Here is an 18,146-nt window from a genome sequence, read left to right on the forward strand (position 1 = left end):
TATATGAATGTAAATTGGAGGATAGCAAGCTTAAAAATGGATGAGACATCAAAAAAGGCATGTTTTGTTCTGGGATGTATTAACCACCTTCCTGTTAGTAAAAACTATAAGTTCGTTATTTCACTGTTTACCATCCAGTAAGTCCTAATATGGCAAAGAAATTTATAATATATCATTTGTAAATATTAGTACAGAGATGACTCAGTACATAACAACTACACTGCACTTTCTGGAAATTCCAAGCACAGTTTTTTAGAACAAGGATGTGTGAGTTCAACTTTATTCTGGGCTAACTAATTTGCATGATAACTTAAAATATTATATGGCTGCAGTAAGCAAGAAAGTGGCTTCTTTCTTGCAGATATTTGAAATTTTCAGGGTTTTTTTCCTACTAGAAATTTACAGCTGTAATAATCCCAGTAGCATCATTTCTCCATCTAGAGCAACACTTTACCTCAGGCAATGGGAATTTTAGTGAGGATACATTTGGCCCACACAATATATCAAGACCTTCCTCAGTTTCTCAAGGTGATGGTGAGACTGATACTGTTCAGAAAAAAGACAGCAGGGAGCAGTCTGAGTAACTAGAACTAAAGGATTTATTTATTCTTCCTTTCTGGGGAGGAAGGAGAAACCAGACCAACATGAACAGATCGTCAGAATAAAATACAACATGCAATATAATAATAACCAAAGACAGAGTTCTGGGTGGCCCGTACACTGTAGTGTATAGTTCCAAAAAGAGATGATCCATAAATCAATATTTCTCCTTCATAAAGTAACAATCCTTAAAAAATGACAGGAAAAATAAGAAAAAGGGGAAAAATCAACAAGCATGTGTAGCAGAAAGCTACAGCCAAAGCTTTAAGATTTCACCAAAATGCTTTAAATGACAGTGTTAGAATTTTAACTGCACTTGAAACAAGAACCCTGAAAATGTCACCATCCTGGGACTCCCGTAGATGCTCTTAAGTGATCCCAAAAACCAATCATATACATTATCTATATGTTGTATCCAGTGCATTGTTTCCCCCAAGATTATGAGATGGTTCTTTGACAAAGTGCTTAAAATAATTGGCTGGAAGTTACTTTTCAGATCTGCATAGAGACTGTTCCTTTCTCCTACCAGACCTTTACAAACGCTTACATCAATCCTATTCCCAAACCTCTCTCACCACAGATGAATTGAAAGCTGTCCAGGGTTGTACTATAATGAAGTATTCTCAAAGAGAAATATGAATGTGAAGCATTATTGAAAAAGAGCACAAGGATCTGTAACCAGGCAATACCCTAACCTGTTAATTGTGGTGTCAAACTGTGACTGTAAAAACTAAATAAAACACAGAAATGCCTGTTGAAGAGTCTCTTTAAGAGAGACAAATTTAAAATTAAGGCTCAGACTTTGGAAATGAAGCGTTTGATCCTGTAAAGATTAAAATAATTGTTACTCTTCTGGTGCTCTTTTCCTGACAAAGAGAAGTGCAAGTAGTGCTTGGATCTCCATTTCCTTCACAGTTAGTAGCTTCATGAATAAAATACTTCACCCACTGTGTAGGAAACTTGGATGGATCCCTCTCCTGTCTGTGCTGAAGCACACGTGCCTCCTGGAAGAGTGCCCTAACCCTCATGTCACCAGGGATTTGGAGTGGCTTGCACTCATGAATATGCTCTCTTCAGCCCCTCTTCTCCTCCTTCTCAGTGACTTCTGGAAGTTGTTAAGATGCCCAAACATAAGCGTCTATAGTACCTCTATGTGGGGCTGGCAGGTGGCTTGTGAGAGACCCATACCCTTCTGGAATGGAAGGAAGAGGCCAGGAAAGACCTGCACGGCATCCACAGCCACTCTGCGCGCCTATGTCTGCGGAGGGTTTGCAATCTCTAAAGCAATGCTGGAATACCTCTACGCTGCTTCCTAGGGGAATGTCTTAACCGTGAGGCTGCAGAGGTGATATCAACAGGGGAGAATAGCCTCCCCAAAATAATGTATAAACCCCTTTTGGGGAGCTCTGTTAAGAGCTTCTATGTCTTCTCTATTAAAACAATGGGAATTAAACTGGATTTCATGTAGCCTGCTTGGGTGCTTTAATCCGATGCCAGTAGGAGAAAGGAACATTGTTTATCCAACTCTGAAAAATTACTTCCAGACAAAACTTATTGGCTGATGTGACCCAAACTCCCAATAGTTTCAGGATAATTAAAACGGTGCTCTTGAGCTAGCTCACAATTTTCCAAATGAGAATACAAAAGAAACCCTTTCCTACTTCTACAGCTGAACATTCTGGGCCAGAACCAGTAAAACTTTTGTTCATGGTTGTGGACCCACTGGAGCCTTCCCACTCTGAGAAACTGGTTTGTAGCTATGTCCTCAATCAAACTACAGTTCTGCTCTCTCTGCAAAATCATCTTACCCACTTTCAGAAACTGTTTTCCTGCAACTTTTCACAGGACTAAAAACTCACAGATTCAAAGCAATCCAGTCACATACCAGAGCAGTAATTTCTTTAGGTTAGACTATCCAGATAAGATATTCCTTTTCCTCAGAAGAGGCTAGTATGTAGTTCGTGAGCCATCTAGGTTGAGGGACAGCTTGTTATGGCTTGCAAAGGGGACAGTTTAAAATGTGCATCATGTCAACACCACTGTCTACCCTTTCTCTGTAGGCTCTATTCTCCTAAGAATCAGTGAATGTCAGCCTAGCTGACTTCACAACCCAAGCTGACATTAAAAAATGGCATACTCTTGACATCTCTTCTTCATCTTCAGTGTCAGAGGTAGGATGTGAAAGATCTGCTGCTTACAACATCAGGGATTTTTTTTCAGTTCTAGGTTGACTCCTAGCTGGTACGTTCTCCCCCTTTAGGCCACAGTTTTGCTATTTGTCTGGCAAGCACATTTGACTGCTTAGTTTGAGCTGGATGGATAAGAAATCAAACCTGGAAGAGCTTCAACCTGCAACGAATGGCCCTAGGCTATTGCTGCACAGTTCACATAGCGCCGATTATAGACTTCTGCCCTTATGCTTTGGGTTTTATGAGCCGTTAGCCCTATGTTTCTTACCCTACCCATTTCCTCTCCGCACACAGCTGCAGCCTCTGCAAATCCACAGCTGTTACCACAAAACTGATCTCTCCCTGTGCTCTGCAGCTGTACTGATGCAGTGAGGGACAGGATTCCCATCCCCAAAATCCTAAATGTAAGCAAGACATGTTGTTAAAGGTATTAAGCTGTTAAGAGCTGAGGACAGGAAAAGAGAGTACCTATTTCTTTCTGCACCTGCGGGTTGTATATCCACGAACTTTTTGCGGTGACTTCTCATTGCCAGCAGTGGACGTGAGGAGAAAAGTGTGTGTGCTCTTCTAGGAGCTGATTGCTACATTGCTTATTTAGCTGCTGATTGTGTGGTCGATGGATACAATAGAGCAGAATTTAGCTCTAACCACCTGAGCAGCTCACTGTCAGGCTTTCTCCACAAAGCATAACTGTAGGTGGGTATGAATTGCCTGGAGAAAAGGAGGCTGAGGGGAGACCTCATCGCTCTCTATAACTACCTGAAAGGAGGTTGTAGAGAGGTGGGGGTCGGTCTCTTCTCCTAGGTAACAAGTGATAGGACAAGAGGAAATGGCCTCAAGTTGCACCAGGGGAGGTTTAGACTGGATATTAGGAAATTTTACTTCACTGAAAGGGTTATCAAGCATTGGAACAGGCTGCCCAGGGAAGTGGTTGAGTCACCATCCCTGGAGGTATTTAAAGGACGTTTGGATGAGGTGCTTAGGGACATGGTGTAGTGGTGGTCTTGGTAGTGTTAGGTTTACGGTTGGACTCGATGATCTTATAGGTCTTTTCCAACCTATACAATTCTGTGATTCTGTGAATTCAACAGTTGTGGCCCCATTTTGTAGCTGACCTTGCTTTGAGTATACCTGTATCTTACTTTTGCATGGTTCTCTTTTTACATCCCATTTATTTGCCCTCCTCCTCACTAATTCCTGCTTACTATATTTTGTATTAAGGTTCTACCATGTCCTGACATATAACAGGCAAACTGAATAGAAAGGTAGGCTTTGTTCCAGTTTTGATACCAATAAAATACAGCAGAATGTCAGAACACGGGGCAAAGATGGCAACTTAAACCAAATATGGTCAGTAAATGCACTTGAATTTGGAACAGTAGGTGAAACAAAGCCATCAGGCCCACGTCTCTGAACACAATTGTTCTGAGCAAGATTATTTTATTAGGCTAGACATAATTTATGAGACATCAGTCACACAAGGAAAGCAGAAGGCTGGGAGCATTTCTTTACTAGGCTTCTAAAACAATTTCTGGCTGCTGCAAGTTTGGTTTTGCATGATTTTTTTCTCTCTACAGATTCATTTTGGTATATCTGGTCCAAACTAAACTTCCTCATAGATAACAGATACTTCCAGTTCGTTACACTCCATTGCTGAAGAGTAGGAGGTGAGATTCAGTTCCCCTGGACTGAAATATCTGTAATGCAGACTAATTGCTCCAAATTATTTTATAGTTAGTTGAGAAAAATACATGGTTTTAATCCCAGATTTATGTGGTCTGTTTTAGAGTGAGACATTCAGGGCAATGCACGTTACATCTCAGAAGTAACTGGTTTTCTTCAGTGACTATAAAGGGAACTAAATTTAGCTCTAAATGAAGGCAGCTATGCTATAGATATATACAGTTTGAATATAAATTGAATTCTACCCCAGTTATTAAAAGACTATGATGGGTACATGGAATCATAACAGCAATATTGCAAGTCATGAAATAAAAGGTACAGGAGTGCACACTTAGGAAACAGGGATACCTTGAGTGCTCCTGATCTCATCTGCCTTTCACCTGGAGATTCACCTGATTCTACAAGGTTAGCTTTTCCAGAAAACTACTCTGGGTTCCTCTCCTTGGTGGAGCTAGATCAACGAAGACAAGAGATTTTGATGCACAGTAAACCTGCTGAAATGTAGACATCTTAGCATGAGAGAAGTCTCTCCCAAGACACCCCTCATTGTCTCATCTAAGCATTTAATTCAGTTGGGAGTCCACGACCTCCTGAGATGCCCCAGAGCAACCTGCCAGGGCTCCAGCTACAATTTGTAAGGGCGCAGGTCTTCCATATGTCCTTTGTAATATCTTTAGCACTGCAAGGGTGTCTTGGACATCTTGTTTTATATGAAATGGTGCCAAGTGCCTCCATACAGGCTGCTGCATTTAGATTTAGGTCTTCACTAACCTAGAAGACCTCCTTCCCTCTGTTGGGATAACTAGCTGAGGTGTAGAAACCTACATTTTAGATACCCTCTTTTAGTTAGACACGACTATATTTTATGACTTCTTTCAAAAGAGTCTATTAATTGATTTATGAAGAAATGTATGTATTTGCCTTTCCCTGCCTTAATCACAGAAAAGCACTAACATAAGCACGTATGCTTAAATGTCATTGATACTACTGTGAATAACTGGATGCTTTCCAATAGCAGAAACTTGTAAAAGGCGTGTATCAGTTTCAGCCAGGAAATATTTTTTTTCTTACCAATTATTTTTCTGCAGTTCATTACAGAACAGTGTTCCAGGTTCTGCTTCCTAGGCTGTGTGTACATTTTGTATCAGATCATGTCTCTCTAAAAGGGAAAAACATTACAGGATGGAGAAACCGGAAATCTATGCCTCCCTTTACAGTGCTTTTTCTCAGGACCTTTTTCATGCAATTAAATACTCCCTCTTGCCTTTTTTCCCATCTAGCCTTATGGCTCCTGCATGTCAGACTGTGGACTGGCTCAGCTTCAGCAAGGTGTGTGGAAACCCTCTCAGTCAAGATATGTTGTGAGTGGGTATGTAATATGCCCTCTGGTTATGTAGGTTAGATTCATCTTTTATCAAGTAGTTTTCCATTTCAGAATGTTATAACCTCTATGATATTACAAAAAAGGTGAGAAGACGCTCCACAAACAAGCTTGGCTATGGCCAAATGCAGTTAGTTCAGTAATTATTATGAGTCAAACTGCAATTAACCAGCAATATCATTTCCAAATGACTCTTCATGCTGGGATACTGTGATTTTAAATTGAGATTATCTTAATACTTCTTTTCACTGCTCCAAATGTTTCTCATTTTTTTGACTGCAACCAGTCCAATAGAATGGTCCATGCAGGACTCACTGACTTGCAAATCAGCTTTTCCTGTTTTCTTCTACATTTTGTCATGCTTTTCAGTCTCAGCAAGTTCAAGATACTTTTTACCAAGTGGACGCTGTTACAAGACCACCAACCTTCTCTCTGTGCCATCTATAATGCCTCTGATATACTCTCATGTCAAGTGCATGAGAAGGCTAAAATGTTTATATATGGAATGAATTCAGGGCTGACACTTTTTTAAAGAATTTACAGCAAAAGTCTCCACATTGTAGTCGCTATTGTTAGATTAGAGAAACACCTTTTCCCGGCAAATACGTGTAGCAAACAAAAAGGCATCCATTAAAAACTTCAGTTTGTATAGCCTGTTTTACGCAGAGGTAGTTATGGCTGAAGTCATTAACCATGTAAACTGAAGCTGAGTCCTTAAAACCATTTTTATCCATGAGTAAGAAATAAATATCTGCAGATCATCATTACATTTGAGATATCTGTGATAGTTTGGAGTCTGTATTACTTTGTGTCTTTCACTAATAGTTAGAAGGAAAGGGATGTACTTTCCATTTCCCTTTTTTTTTTTTTAAATCACTCAAAAAATCACCGATACCAAAAGTCAATTTGGATTCTGAGAAATATTGTTGTTGTTTGCTTGCTTTGTTTCCTGTTGGCCAGATTTATTTCAAATATCAGATTTGTTCTAAAACATCAGCTGGGCATAACTGTATTTTGTTTGGTTACATCAGATTCTCACAGAGGAAGACATTTCTGGAAAAAAAGAGTTGTTCCACATGAGGTTTCCATACAGAAGTCTTCTGTGTTCACTTTCTTTGTATACTTCCATATTGTTGCTAACATTCACTTACAACAGGCATTAGTTTATTTGTTTTATGGGGGAAATGTGATTGAAAGGATGTAGCTTATCTGTCTCATTGACCTGTATCTGATAGTTTCTCCTATTCTAATCTAACATTTTAAATGCATTAGATATGTTACTTCCTAAAGGTGAGTTTAAAAGTGGTTTTTAGCTATTTACAAGAAAGGGAGATGAAAAAGACTAGCTCAAATGCAAGTGCTTTCAATATTGAGTTGTCCCAGGAGCTGGAATGAATTTTACCCCAGATTTCTTTCCTGGAGCCAGATCCTTGATGTCCCATAGTATAGATTTAAAAAATGTTTCTAATGAATTACTAGCTCTGAACTGTAGATGAAGTGCCAATCTGTATACAGTTAAAAAAGAAGGATGCTACATTTTTACATTGCTCAGCTTTGCCACATTTCAACAGAGAAGATTGGAAAGAGCATGAACGCATGCACATATTGAGCTTTGATGTGAAAAGTGTATGATTTTAGTAATTGAACAATTTGCTAATCCATTTTGGACTTCACGCAAATGACTTCCACCCCCAAAAATATTACCTTGTGCAATTTTGTACGTTAGACTTTAAAAGCAGTTTTTAAATGGTAAGACTAGAAAGGAATTAAGTGTATTACCCAAGGAAACCATGAATTCTCCTCACTGCAAACTTTTAAGAACATGTAGAAAAACACCTGTCAGGCACAGCCTATTTATAACAGATCCTGTTCTGGGGGCAGAAGGGACGGAACAGGCCTCTCAAAGTTTCTAGTTGATATTTTTTTTTAATTATTCCATTATACTGTTCTAAGGCATAGTTACTGTTGGTTCATTTAGGTTTGGGGTTTTTTTTCCGTGGTTACGAATAGTCATGTAGGCAATGGTTTCAAGTTTCACAGTGTCATGAAAGGACGCTTACTGCAATCACTAGGACAATCACTGTATATCATCTGGGCACTGCAAAAAGTTGAATTCTTTTAATGGGGGAAATTCCTTGTGGAGGATCTAAACCCATATTTTTTGCTTCAGGATGAATACTTTCATAACTTAGCTGTGGTCCAAAGGATGGGTACTAGCAGTAGGTTAGCAGACTACAATTAGTGCATGGCAGTCAGTGCTGTCTCCATTTGCTTGAGAGATCTGGGGCTCTTCAGAAGCAGAAGAGTTTAGAAAATATAATATCCCTATGCTCAAAATATCTAGAAGTATCTCATCCCCTCCCACAAAAGAGAAGTATGTAGAAGGGACATGGTGGGACTGCTTGTTAGTGTGCTTAGCTCCTACTTTATATGCTCTTAATTCAACCCATGTACCCAAGATCCCTGACTTCCACTTGCCTCGTCCACTTACTACTAAGAGTTTAAACAATGAGTTTGGAGTCGATGCTTAACTTCTCGACAGCCAATGTAAGGGAAGTGAATCCCACTTCAAATCTGGTAGTCAAACCTGTATTCAATAAAACTCGCAAATTAACACATACTCAGTGGGAATTTCCTAATGTGATTATAAGAAGTGATAGATTAGTCAAATAAGATAGACTCATATTTGACCATGCAAAAAAAAAAAAAATTCTTTTGTTTTTTATTAACAATATTTTTTTTCAAGTAACAATATGCTAGGGTTATTATAAGTTTCTGAATTCGGCTGTGAAGCCATCATTCTTTTAAAAAAGATTATTTCTAACTAAGAATCAGACTAGTACTTTAGAACAGATGTTTTGTCAAACAAATCAAAATTATATGGGAAATTAAAGGACTTAACCTGGCTAGTCCTTGCAGGTAGTGGGAATGACTTACATGATTATGCTGACAATTTTATCTCTTATTTTATTCATTGCCAAGATGACCTCTACCCTTGGAAAAAAAAAGAAAAAAAAAGAAAAAAACACTACTCTCTATATTTTCTTCTCCTGTGTTCTGTTTCTAGGGTGCTGATCTCTCTACATAAGAATGTTAAAAGTAATGAACTCCTGTTTACAAGTCACAAAAAGTTAAAAATCTCCCTTTTCATTTCAAAGCAAAAGATCCGGAAATTGAGGAACACTTCCTTCCTATTTTGTAGGCTATATACAAATATATTTAACTTTTAAATCTATTTATGAGATGATTTGTCTGTGGCAGAAGTAGAGTAGCTATTGAAATAACACTGCCCCAGGTAATCACAGTCAGACACAGCTATGTGTGCGCTTAGCCTACAGCCTCAATTGTTGAGAATTTCCTTGCTACTGGCCAGAGAGCAAATAACCTGAACAATATTTATTCACAGTAGTTTTAAACTTACAAGTCAGTCACATTATATTAAGTTTATAAGCATACAAAGCTCAGTAGCAGCCACTAGAAGGATAAGACCAAAACAATCTCAGGATTGAGCAGAATTCTCCTTCCAAATCTAGCTAGTAGGTGATGGTTTGGGTCTTTCTCAGCTGCTCCTCATCCCTCACCACTGCAGATCTAATTAAGCCGTTTGCAGCAGAGGCTTAAACTCAGCAGTCAAGTCAATGCAACCCAGCAAACAAGGAGCAGTCACAATGCCAATCCGCAGGTCTGCCTCCAACAGCAGACCAGAAAAATCACCTGTAGGCAATGGTGCCTGAAATGTCTCCTTTGTAAAGTGAAAGCAAATTTTAGCCCTTAAAGAGTGCACCTGTGCCACAGTGGGCAGCAATCTAATCAGTACATCTGCTTGGACTGAAAGATGATGGAGAAAAGCCATGGTGAGTAGCTTTGCTCTCCGAAGACTGAGGGCAGATGTCAAATGGTGTGTTTCTCTGAGAAGTGTGGATTTGCTCTACCTGTTCTCCATGTTGGCTGAACACATGTGTCCTCCAGTTCAAAAACAATGGTGTGGTATTATAATGGTGCTGTAGTCAAAATTTCCAATTTGCAAGTCATCTACACCCAGCATCTCAACCCTGGTAGTCCCATAGCCTTCAAAGAGACTCGTAGCTTCCTTGTTTATGTGCCTTGCCTTTGCCTGGGCTAGCTTTTTTTGTGTGGCATCTACCCCCAGCTGACAGTAACCGTTTGAATTATTATCCTGCTGGTTATCTCCCTAATAATAATCTGGAGTGGAAGGTGAGTTGGGTTGTGTGGAAGAAATTAACAATGTTCCTTTTTGCAAAACAAAGTTAATTAAAAGGATCAGGTCTGCAAGGTATTTTATACAGCTAACAAAAAGATCTATGCAAAGCTTGGACCGTACAGAACAGCATGAATTTTAACCAAAGGCACTAGTTAAGCTGTCATTAACTTCAGTGGAACTGAACAGTTGAAGAAACTGGAATTTTGTCTTCATTGCTTGAGCTCAAATCAGATTCTTGTGGTTGAGGTTTATATAAGGGCTGGAAGAAGAATATCCACAGTCAAATGTCTCAAATCTCTTTTTCTTTTTTAAAGAACTTTCCATAGATTTATCTTTAAACAAATACATTCATTTGCAGAACCCTGTTGAATTAATTTTCAAATTTTTTTAAATGAAATTACTCCACCTCTTCAGTTAATCCACATGAAGAAGTGGGAATTGATATGTTAAATTGCTCTTTGTACCATGGTCCCGGATGCCAATTTTATTAATCTTTGTTTTTTTCCCAATTATTTTACCCATAGGCCATGAATTGTAGCATATCTGACAGACATTCTTTATAGAACAAATGGATTTCACTATTTAAACAGGTGTGACATGCTTTAAAGAAATACTTACAGTAGTATTATTTGATTTTAACAATACAAATAAAGCTCAGGTGACTGTGGCAAATTAATGAAAATTACTGAGTATGGCGGATGGGGTGAAATAATGGAACTATCTCCCAGGACATTGAGTATCTGGAGGTGCTAGACTGCCTCCCCTCGCAGTCAATTGAGATGCAGTCTTAATAACTATGGTAGGCAGTTTATTAGGCTTTCTGATGGTGATAACCGTGGTCTCATCAAAGTTGTCACAAGCACTTCAGATAAAAAAAGCACCCTTGCCCTTATCTCAGAACATGGAAGGATATGGGAGACCTTATCGCAAGCAACTTCCCATAGTGCTGCCCACTATACAAATGAAGAACAAAAGCAACTGTGTTAGAAAGGAATTATAATCCGATATTAAAATGCTGGCAACAGCACACAGCTGCAGAAATTCTGCTGAAAACAGGAAACAATGAAACAATATTGTGCTGTACTATGGACAGCAACCTCGACCCGCCATATCGAAAATGGTGCTCAGTGTGCAAGGCATCACAGCAAAGGCAAGGATGAGGAAGGGAACTGCAAGAAAAGAATGAGGAGATGTGTAGATGCTTTATGCCTTCTGAAAGCCAACGGGCAGCATGGAAGGAAGCAAGACAGGTTGTGTTTAAACAGAGCAGAGTTGAGCACTGAGGACCTGTCAAAGCTGACTTTGTGATATTACCTTATAAATGAGTGGAAGCAAAGATCCTGCAAAAAGGAAAGGTGGGCTGCGTCATGCTGCACTGGAGCAAAAAAGCAAACACATGCCACACATCTCTTCAGACTAAAGGGGAAAGATGTACACGTCTGTAGCCATTCTGCAAGTAGGTTACTCTTGAGCAACACATGGGGTGAATTGTGTGTACAATAATGCCTAGTGCCACAGCCTTTTGGCCTCAGTGAGCTAATGCAATATAAATTTTATTTAGCAAATGGAAGTTCAGGAGCCATTTGGAAGAAAATATCACTGTGTTTCCCAGCGTGCAGGTCATTCTGTGCATGGCTATGAAGTGAGTTGCTGACTTATGTCTCTGCCTCAAAGTATTTATTCCACTCTTTCGCCAGAGCCAGAAAAGGCAATTGCAAAGCAACCATGCCTAAGCTTGAGCTTTCATTTTCTGAACACAACATCAGCACTGCAGCTCGCTGATCAGACTACAAGTATTTTGGCAAAGTCAAAGTGCTGCAAAAGGACAAGCCTTTTATCTTCTCTCTTTCCTTGCCCTGGAGACAAACAAAAAAAGGCAGAACAATGCGGTTGGATTGGTTCATTTTCGTCACCTATTCCTTAAGAAAAGTTCCTTCTTCTAAACTGTGCAGCCCCAAAGCTGATGTCATTTATCAGCAATAAATATTGACAAGGAAAGAGAAGGGAGTGCACATATATATATACAACCCTAGAGTGAGGAGAGCTTCTAACTCCTGCCACTCTTCTTAAGATACAGAAAGATTCTGGCTGGACAAAGGTAAGGTAAGCAGAATTTAATTTCAGTATTAGAGATTTTATCCATAGAGTCACTTGGTCAGTATTGATTGGGCACTGTGTTACAAAGGCTAATGTAGTTAATATCTAAGTTGTACCAAATGTTATAATGAAAAGAAAATGTCTGCTTATAATAACCCCAGAGGAAGAATTTAAAAATAAATTATATCTTCTGCTTAGAAAGCACTCCTTCCACCTGTCTGGGTGAGAAATGACTTCACTGAAGTCTAATTCCCATGTTTCTTTAGATCAAAAGGTAACACTTTGACTCACTTGCTTCATTCTTCAAATGTGAACATAAATTAATCCATTTTGCAGATGGTGGTTAATCACAGGAAATGTTTTTCTAATATCATTTGAATTATTGTTCTGTTTAACTTATTTCACTTGAGTATTGGGATATACCATTACAGCTGAACTCAGAATTTTGCCACCTAGAAATGTTAACTATCTGTCCAAGCTTTCAGGTATATACAGTATTAAAATGTCTATTATATCTTACAGTATGCACTAAGCTGATTGCATTTTCTTAATGCAGAGTGAAAATTTTTTTACAAAATGAAAGTTAAAGATGTAAACTCAGAAAAGGTAGAAAAAACTTATATCAAAGTAACTGAGAAGACAAATATTCCCATTCTTACAAACTTTCAAACCTGCTATGCCCCGAAAGCTTTACCAGCTGACAGGAAAAAGGCTCTGCTGAGGAGTGAAGCTCCAGGACTAAACACAAAAAGCCTGGACTGTATTTTTCAAATAAACCTTTGTTTCTAGCTTTTTAGCTATAGATTTTATTTTTTTACATTCCATCAAATTTGCATGAAATTCCAGTTTTCAAGCAGAGCTACCTAAAAGTACATTGCTAGCATTTGTCTTTTCAGAAGCATAGAAGCGCTTTAGTGGATTGAATACTGTTGACATGGAAAGATAATTGTATCTGGGAGCTCTCGTCTTTTGACCTTGAAAGTAATGCCAAATACACTTACTCCAAGTGACGGATTTGATTGTATAGTCTGACAATCGATGATGTGCAGCAGTATTTTAATCAAGTTTAATTCTGGAGCTAGAAATATTTTATGTTTCCAGTTGCAGCTCTTTTCTGGGGAGTCCCAGAAAGATCTTGTTTCTGCATGTAAGGACTAGATAACTCCTCTGTGGCCAAAGATATCCCTTCAGTTTAAGAATTTATTCTTCATTAATGTGAGTGAGATCCCTGCCTCTACCTCATGCAAATGATTTCCTTACGCAAGGGTGGGAAAACAAACTAAAGACTGAATATCTGAATGACATGAAGTCTTTGGTGTGATAGGATATGTCTTGTTGATTTATATCATGCAATGGAATACAGTACTGAAATAAATGATCAATCTAGCTGCAACCTCTCTAGTACCAGGAGCATTATAGTCACCAAATCACATTCTCTTGGCGTTTTCATAGGCTGAATAGATCTCCTAAGAGTTAAGATCTATTAGCCCAGGCACAATACCACCATAACGTAACTATGAAGCCCATTGGATTTAAACTCACATCTCTGCATGGCAATGCTGTGCTACCATGCTTCTTAGTACCAGTTTGGAAATTGATACATCAAGCTCATTACCTTGGGAGCTCATGAAAGAATAGAGTACATTGCATAGAATAACCCAACAGCTTTTGTTCTAAACTCAGACAACTTAGTCTTGCATTGCTACCATGCAAATGAAAAGAGAATTCACTTTTCCTCTTTGGTTTAATCTCCCTAGAGACAGGTTGAAACTCTGCATAGCTGGGCATCTAAAAAATAAAGAACTTATCTTGTTCCAACAGTGGCTTGGTTGCCACCTTCTGATATATGGACTCATGCCTTATATGTGTTCATGAACACTTTGCTGTGAATATTAGCCCTAAGATCTTTTGGCTGGGTGTAAAAGTCACATGGTACATTTATGTTCTGTCATTGATTGAGCTCCAATCTTAGTTGGAAAGTCTTCCCTGTGTTGTAAAAATGATTAACGTTTCTAGCTATGCCTATACTTGCTAGCATCTAAATTCAGAGGAAGTTGCTCTCAGCCTCAAAGGTAAATGCTAGCAAGCGCATCGCTACATCAAGCCCTTTACCGTGACGTTATACGCTCTGACGTGTGTCAGAATACTACTGCAAGCTAGTGTGGAACACTCATAAAAAGTGAACATAAAAGGGATCTCACACACAAAGAAAGGTGTTCAAAAAGCTTCATATTTTCCAGTGTTCTGGCAGGCCTTTCCCAGGCTCAGGGTTGAATTTTAGTTGGAAATTTAGCCCCAAATGAGGGTTATAAGTGGACCTGCTTGTGCCCAGTTACAGACCACAATGTATAAAACTTGTTCCTCAGTGAAGATGAAAGTATCAGAACTGCTGCACTACTTATAAATGAAAGAGTCACACCAAAGCATTCTGCGAAGAAAACTAACACTCTTTCTGGACACCTATCATTATTCTTTTCATTGCTATCACTATTTTCCCTATAATAAGCAGCAATTTCTGACACCACAGATGTAGGCTGACTCACTCACAGAGGACTAGATAGCAAGTAAATCCACTGACTTCAGTAACATAAATCCAACGTAAATAAAAGGGAGATCAGATCAAAAATCTAGAGGCAATTTCAGGTGTTAAATAATGAACAGGATATGAATAATGCTATAAATGTCATCTCTTCCAAGTCATCATTCTAGGAACAAGAAATATTCATTCTATTCACTGAAAGAAGAATGAAATGCAAGCTGTTTTTCCAGGACCCTTGTAACTTGCTGTTAATTCTTTGAGATGTGAATCCATCCTTCAGTTCCTGACAGAAGTAGATGCTCTTAACTCATTCTTCTCACCTAACATCAACATGTTTATTTAATCACTTAGCAGAGATGGATTGGTGGATTGTTTATATTTTATATTTTCATTGTATATTTATGGTTTTAACAGGTGTTATTCCAATAGTTTCCCTGTCAAGCAGGATTTTCTAGATCTCCACCACTGACCTGTACTGCTCACGCTGTGGATTTTTCTCAGAGGCCAGCTTTAAGGTTTATTATGTTCGACGTTTTTTATTACATCTATTTTCTTTGCTTGCTTCAGTCTGTTTTAAGAAAACCTATTGAGTTCATAGTTACTCTTCCTTGGGATTTTGCCACACCTTTACTCTTTACCAACTAAAAAGGCATGATTTCCTCTATAGCCTCAATAATACAAAGATATCTAACCTTTACTTCTTCTGACATGTAGAAAAAATGTCCCGTGAATATAGGTGGGGTTCAGACTGCGTACATACAGTGGTATTTGGTTTTATAAGGTATCTTAGCAGCCAGAGAGCAACAGCCAATATTATTTCATGAAGGTTTTGTTTATGTCTAGGTGTAAGATGTAACTTGAGGGTGATCGTCACCATTTACTGGAGCCACTATGATGCTGATTTGATGAGGAAACAGGGAGCAGGAAAGGAGCAGAGACAACTGTTGATGTGTTCAGTTCTCCACTCCTCAACACCAGTTCCCAATATGGAAGATGCTTGCTTGAGCAGGACACTGATGTGACCCTACTGAACAAATTAATGGGCTTTTTTTTATACAAGGAGGCAAAGACAAAGGAAATGTTGCAAATTCAAGATATCTTGAATAAAGAAGTCAAAAGGGGGTTGATCCATCTGTTACTAGAAACACGCAACTTTATGCTGCTTACAGTCCCTGCTTCAATGCAAGGTGAAGTCTTCTGTCTGTATGAGATAGCGGTGCCCATGCACCATCATACACTCAGTTGCACAGTTTCAGCACATTCAACTGTATTAGGTATCAACTAAAATAATCTTCTCTGTGGCAGCCTTGACTTTGCAAGAGTTTTGTGTCTTGCTTACGTACCACATTACACCACAAACTTTATGCAACAGGCATTAATGGATTTGGGGTTTTGTTTTTTGGTTTTTTCTCTGTAGAAATGGATCTGCTTACTGCAATCATTTTCCTGGCTGCTTTGCTACACCAGTCTGATGGGCAGGTAGGAGCATTCATCTATTCAAAAACGCTATATCTGAGCACGTTGTCTAGATTTCTGATGTGGCATAGTCTGGTCTAGTGATCTCTAGAGCTTTACAATTCAGGGTTGAAATTATTGTTAACGTGTTAACATAAGACAGTAAAGATGAACTCTCATTTTTCACAGATTTTTGTATTAAAATATTTCTTACACCTATCAAAATATTCTTCTTCTCACAAGAATAATTTTAAAAATACATTTTCCCCAAAAATATGAACTGAAGCTGTTCTAAAATAGTTTATCTAAGTATCAGAAGTCTAATCTTCACCTCTCCCTAGAGAGGATTAATCTTGTAAGATACAGATGCCTACTACGTAGGCACTTGAATGTGAGCTATTTATCAAGATCTGCTTATTAATGAATGAAAAGGAATAAGTACTTCAGGGATGCCAATCATCTCTTTCTTCAATAAATCTCAGGTGAACTATGTCCTAAGTTGCTTGTTTCCTTTACCTGAGTATAGCAGCAGCCTAAAATAACTGGCTGAGAAGTTATTTCTACCACTGTAAATGTCTTAAGTTAAACAAAATGTAAGACACCTCTTGGGGTAGGTTCAGTTGTCAAAACAGAAGTTTCTTAGTGCAGCTTGAAACTCTCCAGAGTATCTAAGCCATTCATGGGTGGCTGTACAGACAACTATACCTTTCTGGAGCAACAGTCTGAGGCTAGGTAGGGCTCTCTGGGCATTTCAAATGACATTAGGTGCTATTTTAAGCCACTGACTGCAGCCTTTAAGACCTAGAACTGAGCTCTGAAGGCAAAGCAGTGGGATTCATTCATATTACTTGGACATTTCAGAATTCAGTCTCTCATTTTATGCTTTTCTCATTGACCACAAAGGCAAACTGAGGTGACTTTTAGGTATTTATATCTATGGTGTAGATATGTAAAATTAAATAAGACGGATCAGTGCCTACAAAAGAGACCATCACACCAACAGTGGAACTCATCTCACTGACTTAAGCATCAAAGTATTAGTTGTCCAGATCTCTGCCAGCCTCTCTCTACAAACAAAGGAAGAAGAAAGAGGTACTTGTAAAGAGTAGTTCTTCCAGTCCTGAAAAGAAGTTTAGATTTTGTGGGATGAGCTACCTCTGCCCTCTCCAGTAATGACATAGAGAGTGCAGGCGTCTAGCTTAGACTGATGTCTCATTTTTAGACATTAAGTGGAAAGAATCCTTTCCTGAGGTATGTTTTAGTCTGAAAACTCCAACGTAAGCACTGCAACTCTTTTTCTCTGCAAGGATTCATGACCTGACATCACTATGTAAGAGACAATCTAAATCATTCATTGCTTTCTTGACCTTAGGTATATCAGAAGATGGGCTGCAAACAGTCCTAAGTTCTGATCCAGCTTCACACGCTTCCAAAGCTTACAAATGACAAGAGCTAGGGACTTTTTTAGTGCACACAACAGGTCAAAGCCTGTCTTGAGATTTGGTTCCAGAGCTAAGCTTTCTCCATGTTTGATGTGGAGACATCTGAAGGTAGAATTCCTACCTACAAATCTAATTTAGGGTCATGTCTCCTAATTAAAAGTGCAGCTCAAATCAAGGAAGGAAGAAAAAAAAATCGGCAATTATAAGAATAGAAGAACCAACAAAGGAAAGTTCGGAATTTCTAAGAAGCTTTACTTTGACAAGAAGCTCATAATTTATCTTGCTTATTAAACTTCTTATAACTGGAACCTTCATTGTTATTGTTTTCCAGGGTTTTCCATATGACCGAAAGGGCATTTCCTCCTTTCCTTATGTTAACTTTCAAAACCAAAAACAGATCCTTGAGCAACACAATGAAATACGGAGATCTGTAACTCCCACAGCCAGGAACATGCTGAAGATGGTAAGCTATGCACTGTAACTAGCCTGCTTTCCACATCATTAACAGAAGATTGTAGCCTTTCTAAACAACCCACAC

The 18,146-nt window shown here is 38.7% G+C and overlaps 1 protein-coding gene across 12 annotated transcripts in view; it reads left to right on the plus strand.

Moving 5' to 3' along the window:
- LOC142407953 (cysteine-rich venom protein TEL1-like) overlaps nucleotides 1–18,146 on the plus strand; it is a 43,286-nt gene that overhangs the window by 19,869 nt on the left and 5,271 nt on the right. For 8 of the 12 annotated variants that reach the window (XM_075497727.1, XM_075497728.1, XM_075497735.1 and 5 more), the window contains 4 exons: nucleotides 4,367–4,456; nucleotides 5,753–5,801; nucleotides 16,129–16,190; nucleotides 17,940–18,071. In XM_075497727.1, coding sequence (XP_075353842.1) covers nucleotides 5,768–5,801; nucleotides 16,129–16,190; nucleotides 17,940–18,071 — 228 coding nt within the window. In that variant the 5' untranslated portion in view covers nucleotides 4,367–4,456; nucleotides 5,753–5,767. Of the gene's footprint in view, nucleotides 1–4,366; nucleotides 4,457–5,752; nucleotides 5,842–15,125; nucleotides 15,227–16,128; nucleotides 16,191–17,939; nucleotides 18,072–18,146 lie in introns of all 12 variants that reach the window. The other 4 variants (XM_075497736.1, XM_075497738.1, XM_075497739.1 and 1 more) reach the window with 4 other exon arrangements.

The sequence above is a fragment of the Mycteria americana genome, chromosome 3 (assembly GCF_035582795.1).
Source record: "Mycteria americana isolate JAX WOST 10 ecotype Jacksonville Zoo and Gardens chromosome 3, USCA_MyAme_1.0, whole genome shotgun sequence".
Lineage (NCBI taxonomy): Eukaryota > Metazoa > Chordata > Aves > Ciconiiformes > Ciconiidae > Mycteria > Mycteria americana.